Raw genomic sequence first — 7,446 nt, 5'->3', positions numbered from 1 at the left:
GAATGGGAGGATACAAGGGATGGGATAACAATTGAGATATAATATGAATAAATCAATAAAATATATTTTAAAAAATAAATAAATACATGGCGGGGGGGGGGGGAAGAGCTGCCTCTGGCCACAGTGAGAGACGCTGGCCTGCTCCCTCAGTGCAGGCCCCACATGGGCAAGCGCTAGCTCCAGCTGCCTCAGTGGAAACATCTCACCAACCACCTCTCTCCTGTTCTCCGTCCTGTGCCTACACTTCTGTTTACAGCACCCGCTCTCGGATAAACGTCTGTTTTTGGAAGAAGATATCCCAGGACAGAATGTAAGGAAACCACTTTATTTTAATGAACTTTGATCAGGGAAAGAAAAAAGAGCAATAGGGACCTTGAGGGTTTTATTTGTTTGTCTGTTTTGTTTTCTTTTTTTCCCTTGTGACCAGTTAACAGATAGAAGCAACGTGATCTGTGTTAGAAAGCTGTGGAGCAAGACTTTTTAAATGTTTGCCATAACTTCCCCAGGGAAGGCTCTTGTCTGCCAGGGGCTTCAGGCACTGGGGTTTTTTGCGGGCAACCACAAAACACATGCCGTCGTTGACGCAGTAAGCCTGTGAGTAGCTGAGAGGGACACAGCTGCACTTCAGCACCTGGCAACCAGCGTTTTGAACAGCCTTCTCCACTGTCTCCTTTTCCAGGTAGACCCCTGCGAACTTCTTGGGGCCCACCATATAGTGCTGGAACCGCAGGGTAACCATGGTAACCAGGTGGCCCCCTGGCTTCAGCAGGCCAGCCAGTCTGCACAAGGCTGCCTGGTAGGTCTCCAGGTCAGGACAGGCACATTCCATGGCCAGACAGGTTAGCACGCAGTCAGCCAGGGGCACTTGGGCTGACCCCAGCAGGGGTGTCTTGGTCACATCACACTTCAGTACATGAGTGACTGTCCTTTGGAGTTTGGCCTCCTTCTCCTGCCACTTGCTTCTGCGAAAAGGTCAGAGAGATGATGGGATGGTTATAACAGATAACGTGGCTGCAGTCAACCAACAGGATGAATGATAACTTTAGTAATTATTAAGAGCAGCTGTTGTGGTTGTCAGGCGCTTCTATGGCCCCACAGTGCCCCAGATTTAATCTGATCAGCAAGATGCCATGCAGATGAAAAGGGAGGCACAAAGCTGCTCACAGCTACCAGGGGCGGTGGATTTGTTATTTGATTCTGTCCTCCTCTTTCTTTCTTTTTTTTCTTTTAATATTTTTTTCAAGATTTACTTATTTATTATGTATATAGTGCTTGCCTGTATGACAGAAAAGGGCATTAGATCATATTATAGATGGTTATGAGCCACCATGTGGTTGTTGGGAATTGAACTCAGGACCTCTGGATGAGCAGTCAGTGCTCTTAACCTCCGAGCCATTTCTCCAGCCATGCTGTCCCCTTCTTTCAACTCCACCTTTCCTTCTTAAAAATCATCCAGTCTTTTTGGTGTATTCCATTATTGGTATCCTGTTTGTATGTACAAACATGTACTCACATGTGTAGAAATGTGCATGCAAAAGTTTGCACATGTGTATGGAGGTCAGCATACAACCTCAAGTGTCATTCACTCCTCAGAAGCTTTCTATTCGATCTTATTTTATTAACACAAGGAGGCTAGGCTGGCTGCCTAGCAAGCCCCACGGTTCACCTACTTCAGCCTTTTTTGCCCTTTTTTGGAGACAGGGTCCATCTATGTACTCCAGACTGGCCCAGAACTCACTCTGTAGCTCAGGCTGGCCTCAAACTCATGATTCTCCTGCCTCAGCCTCCCAAGAGCTGGGGTTCAGGTGTGTGTCACTTAGCATGGGATTTTGGATCATCTTGTGGCCAGTTCTGTGGTGTTGCTTGCAAAGGTAATGCTGTATAGGCCCTGCCACTCTTTCTGACCCCACCTCCCACCTCATAGAGAGTTCCTCGGCTTCAGCAGGCTGTGGGTGCTGGTATCTCAGCACTAGGGAGGCGGAGGAGGATCATGGATGAGTTTAAAGCCAATCTGGGCTACATAGTAAGACTCTGTCTCAAAAAAACAAAACAAAAACAAACCACCACCACCACCACCAAAACCCAGACCAAGCAGAACAAAGCCTAACTCCTAGGAATCTTGAACTTATTAAACATCATAAAACAGTGACTGGCAGGAGTGGCCGCCTCTGGTTAGTAGCTATCTGACTTTGGTCTCTGGATTTGCCAGTTTGGGATAGCTCTGCACATGGAATCCTGCAGTGTTCTTTCCTCTGTGCATGGCTTACTTTCAGTACAATGGCTTTAGGCTCGCCCATGTTAGGGCTCCCTGCTTGTGTAAATGTGTACTTTCCTTGGCTTCTGGGGGGGGGGGCACATGATTATGGTGTTTTCCTCCCTGTCTCCCTTCCTTGACAGCCTCCTTCCTGACCTCTGCTTGCAATGGGCCTCCTCCCTCTGGCCACTCAGTGATGCACCCAGAGCTCCTTGCCCAGCTCTGCAGTAACATTGGAGTTCCCACAGTCCTACGCTGCTGCTTCCCCCAGCATCTCCACAGCCATGTCAAATAAGCAGCTCACGTCACAGTGCCCAGCCATATCTGCTGCCTAAGGCTTTCTCCTCCTCCACCTCCTTCCTGAAGCTGGGGCCACAGACCTGAGGATTACCCTTGACTCCCCATTTCCCTTTGCATGTAAACTGCTAGTCAGAGTTGCTGTGGACTCCAGCATCCTCCAAGCCCTGGCATGGGCTTTTTTCTAGTTATAGTCACTGCTAGGGGTAGCCCTGCCACCTGCTGCTCTGATTGGGTTGGACACTTTCCTCACCTTGGTGTGCTGAATAGTTCTTTCTTTCTTTCCTTCTTTCTCTCTTTCTTTCTTTCTTTCTTCCCCCCCCCCTTTTTTTTTACTTTTTAAATTTACTGTAATTTATTCACATTACATCCTGACTATTATCCTTTCCTTAGTCTCTTACTGTCCCTCCCTCTCCTGCCCTATTCCCCTCTCTTAGACCTCTGACAGGGGGGCCCTCCTCCTCCACCAGCTAACCATAGCTCATCAGGTCTCATGTGGATACCCTGCTTTCCCTTCCTCTGTGTGCCTACAGGGCCTCCCTGCCAAGGAGAAGTGATCAAATCGCAGGCACCAGGGTCCATGTCAGAGGCAGTCCCTGCTCCCTCGACTCCCGATGTGCAGAATGAGCTGTCCATTGGCTAGATCTGAACGGGGGTCTAGGTTCACTGCATGCATTGTCGTTGGCTGGTGCTTCAGTTTGTGCAAGCCCACCTGGGTCCAGATCCACCAGCCCTGATGGCCTTCCTGTGGGGCTCCTGACCCCTCTTGGTTCTTCCATCCCCCCACCTTTCAGCCCTCTGCCCAGAGTCTGGCTGTGAATCCTAGTGTCTGCCCCATCCCCTGTTGGGTGGAGTCTCTCAGAGGGCATCTATGTTGGGCTAATATCCACTTACAAGTGAGTCTATACCACGTGTGTCTTTCTGAGTCTAGGTTACTTGACATAGGATGATCGTTTCTAGGTCCATCCATTTGCCTGCAAATTTCAAGATGTCCTTGTTTTTAATAGCTGAGTAGTATTCCATTGTGTAAATATACCATATTTTCTTTATCCATTCTTCAGTTGAGGGACATGTAGGTTGTTTCTGTTCTTTCAAGGATGCAGGTCCTGAACTACCGGGATGACTCAGTGGGTAAAGAAGCTTGTTGCCAAGCCTTATAACCTGAGTTCAACCCCAAGACCCACATGTTGAAGAGAAGGAAACAACTCTCACAAGTTGACCTCCACACATCCACTGTGGAATGCGTGTTACCATACACATGCACGCACATACACATCACATACACACGCATCACATACACATGTATACACACATGCACTGTACATACATACATGCACACATATATACATACGTATACACATTAACATACAAACATACACTCTCACAGATAGGGCATCCACACACACACAAACACACATTCATGCTGCATCCACACATATGCAAACGCAAATACACATGCACACATTCACACATACAGACACATGCACACATACATGTGTATACATATGTGTACACCTGCTGTGTCCATTTTTCCACTCTTATCACAGCCTTTGGGGGTGTTAGTGTGTGGCCTTGGTGGCCCACCCTGATGCCTGGCCGTATCTTCTTTATACATGGGTCTGCAGCCTTGGCTGTGCTGCTCACATCACTTGCATGGTCTTTCTGAGATGCAGCCCTGTTCCTTAAACTACAGGAGCTTCAGCTCTTGGAAGAGAGGTCACTTCTAGCCTAGCACATTGCTCCCCTGTCCCTGCTGAAGCTTCTCATCTCACCTCACACCACCTGTCTCACTCTAGCATGAGGGGAGCTGTCTCCCTGGTGTCACGGGAGGTCCATGGACTTCCTCCTGCTGGCTGTGTGTGCTCTTGACTCATGACACCCAGATGGGACAAACTCCAAGGCTTCTGTAACTAGCATTGGCCCTGGACACCACAGGCTGTCCTGTTCTGTAATAGAGTCAGTCTTCTGTTTCAATATTTCAGGGCAGAAACAATGACCTGTTTTTACTCTGCTCTAAGGGTGCCTAGAGGACCCTTTCTAAACCAGGGCCTCAGTTTCCCCAGCTGAAGGATAAGGTCAGAATCACAGACCCTTGCAGCTCCAGTTGGGGCATGTACCATCTATAAACCAAAGTGGATACAGGACCTGCAGAAGGTAACTGCTGTTGGCCTCCGAGGCTTTGTCACAGTGCTGAGGGCACAAGTGTAGGCCTATACCCCACAGCCTGTCTTTCTATAACAAGTGTGTCCCCAACATCAAAGGAGACACTGAACCAGTCTCCAGAGCGGAGTGGGGGTGGTATAAGCTGGGACAGTCAGCAGGACTTCCTGGAGGAGGTGACATAGAAGCTGGCGTCACAGCTGGATTAAGTAGGTACAGAGAAAAGGAGAGCAGGGCCAGACAGTTTGGGGACAGCATTAAGACTGGAGGTCCCAGAGGGACCCAGAGGGAGGATAGGTTCACAAGGTTCAGGCAGGCCAGGAAGAAGGTGAGGTGGGTGGTGGGGTCCTTGTGATGTCTTGAGCACCAGGCAGGTGTGGGAGGTTGTCTGAGAAAGATGAGGTGGATGGATAACATGGGACACTTGCAGATAGATACCTGTCTCCCTCCAGCTCACACACATGCTGCACTATGGCAGACCAGTCATAGGCCCCTGGCTCCTTTTTCAGCCACTTCTGCAGCTCCTGCAGATTCTGCGGAGTGTAGTCACTGACGATAATCTCCCGGAAGGCCTCACATGCTGAGAGCAGGTGATAGATGGTGGGGCCAGAGCCAATGTCAATGAGGACATCCCCCTTTATGCCTCCTGTGGAGAGAGCATGGCAGGACTGAGCACCCAGTTTCTGCATCCTGCTTGGTGCACGGAGAACCCCAAACCTCATTAGGATGTGCCAGCTGAGAATGCAGCAGTTCTTGCCTCTGGCCTATGTGTTGGCAGGATTAGGGAGCAATACTGGGGGCAGGGTACAGCTGACATTCTCAAAGCCTTCTCCATTGCCCCCAGGATAAAAGTGGAGGCCTAGAGTGTATGTCTGGCCTTCTGGATATATTTAGGATTGTTTTCTAATCAGATTACGTGTTTACTTCCAAAAACAGTAGATTTAGAAAACCCTTTCTGTAGTTGCCTTTTACCTACTGTGCCCCTGCCAAGGGCTGTGCCTACCCTCTGCCCCGGCCTTCTCTAGAAGCCAAGGACTTGCCTTCCACTATATTCTGAGGGAGCTTCTTGCCCCCCTTCCTTGGCACTGGTTAAGAATGGGTTTGGGGGTGCCCTGAACAACCTCTAGGCTCATACAGAAAGAACACTCTCTCCCCACTCGGCAGCCTGAAGCATGTTGCTTTAATTTTGCTGGTGCGACCATTTACTGTCTGACTTTGAGTGGCCAGCTCTCTTCCTCCCCACCATGCTGAGTCTGTTCCCCTTAGATAGTGGAGAGAAATTATGGATGCTGGCATGTGTGTGTATAAGAAGGCTATAGAGCTCTCTGGAAGGCCTCTGGCAGAGGGGAAAGGGGTGCACCATTGGTACTCAGGCTCTGTCACGTGTGTGTGTGTGTGTGTGTGTGTGTGTGTGTGTGTGTGTGTGTGTGTGTGTGTGTGTAAGAAGGCTATAGAGCTCTCTGGAAAGCCTCTGGCGGGGGGGGGGACACTCTTGGCACTCAGGCCTTTTCTGTCACTTCTCCCAGCATGGGCCTAGGAGCTCCACAAACCTGCGAGTACTCCTCAAAGTTTACAAGGGAAGCAATTAAGGCCTATCGTGGCGGCAAGCCAAGTTCTTTGCTCCTGAGGCACAGCTCCTCTGGACCTGCACACACTGCCATTTGTGGGCCCTGCGGACTGCCAGGCTGGTCACCTCCACAGCATCTGTATGCAGCCACTCACCTGCAGAGAAGGTCTGGTGGAGGTTCTGCAGGCTAAACTTTACGATCTCCCGCTCTGCCACCATGCCTGAATCAAAGCTGTAGAAGGTGGTCAGGTAGTCTCTGGGACTGAAGTGTTGTTCATAGTCCTCACTTCTCAAGTACACCTTGCCCTCCATTCTGGTCAGCCCCGTCACAGCTGTCTGTACTCCTCTTGCCCCTGCAGTGTGCCCTCTCCTTTTACACCATACCTTTTATGATCTCTTTAGTAGACCTCCCTTGCTAGGGAGGAGCTAGGGTTCCTGCAGATGATGTCAGTATGCTGGTATTAGATTTCTGGCTGGGTTGGGTTTTTGTGATGAAGCCAGAAAATGCTAGAGTCCTGGGGAAGCTCTCCTCCCTAATTCCCCAGGGTGCTGTGCTGACAGGAGGTGCTTACTGTAAGAGAGATACAGAGGGGCAAAGAGTAATTTGCAGAGACCAAAGAGACCAGAGTCCACTCACTTTTTCTTTGTTTAGTTAATTCTTTTTATTTATTTATTTTTTTGAGGCAAGATTTCTCTGTGTAGCCTTGGCTGTCTCAGACTCGCTTTGTAGACCCAGGCTGCCCTTAAACTCACAGCAATCCGCCTGCCTCTGCCTCCCAAGTGCTGGGATTAAAAGCGTGAACCTCCACGCCCACTGTTAATTCTTTTTTTTTTTTTTAACATATACACTTATATTATTACACACACACACACACACATACACATAATAAACTACATACAGCAAGAAGAACCATGAAACAATCTGGAATTATATAAATGTTACATTCATAGTGGTTTGGCTATTTGTATTTGGCATCCTTGAAGAAAACATCTTTCCTAGCTTAGTGAGTCTAAAATTCTGAACATAAATCAATAACTATCATATCTCATTTCTGTTGGGGTTGGGGTGGGGATGCAGGCCCCTGGCCAGCACATTCAAGGGCCCTGGGCTTCATCCCTGGTATTGCAAACAGAACAAAAACCAGAGCAGACGTGCTTGCTTCTTGGG

At 49.0% G+C, this 7,446-nt stretch overlaps 1 protein-coding gene across 1 annotated transcript; it reads right to left on the bottom strand.

Annotated features, from left to right (window-relative positions):
- Nucleotides 1-418: 418 nt before the first annotated feature.
- Nucleotides 419-6,789, bottom strand: Inmt (indolethylamine N-methyltransferase). The gene is made up of 3 exons (XM_051152326.1): nt 6,434-6,789; nt 5,150-5,357; nt 419-962 (listed from the first exon to the last, which is right to left on the bottom strand). The coding sequence occupies exons 1-3, from the start codon at nt 6,588-6,590 to the stop codon at nt 428-430; spliced, it is 900 nt and encodes a 299-aa protein (XP_051008283.1). The 5' UTR covers nt 6,591-6,789; the 3' UTR covers nt 419-427.
- Nucleotides 6,790-7,446: the final 657 nt, after the last annotated feature.

Source organism: Acomys russatus, chromosome 10 (assembly GCF_903995435.1).
Source record: "Acomys russatus chromosome 10, mAcoRus1.1, whole genome shotgun sequence".
Lineage (NCBI taxonomy): Eukaryota > Metazoa > Chordata > Mammalia > Rodentia > Muridae > Acomys > Acomys russatus.
The sequence above is the reverse complement of the archived record's forward strand: the minus strand, read 5'-3'. Positions and strand labels throughout refer to the sequence as shown.

What these genes read in the sequence shown, in the direction of transcription:
- Inmt (XM_051152326.1), bottom strand. Translation starts at nt 6,590, where the DNA reads ATGGAGGGCAAGGTGTACTTGAGAAGTGAGGACTATGAACAACACTTC. An exon ending in CCACCAGACCTTCTCTGCAG is followed by an intron (nt 5,358 to 6,433) that starts GTGAGTGGCTGC and finishes CTCTCTCCACAG; the next exon opens with GAGGCATAAAGGGGGATGTC. An exon ending in TGTGAGCTGGAGGGAGACAG is followed by an intron (nt 963 to 5,149) that starts GTATCTATCTGC and finishes ACCTTTTCGCAG; the next exon opens with AAGCAAGTGGCAGGAGAAGG.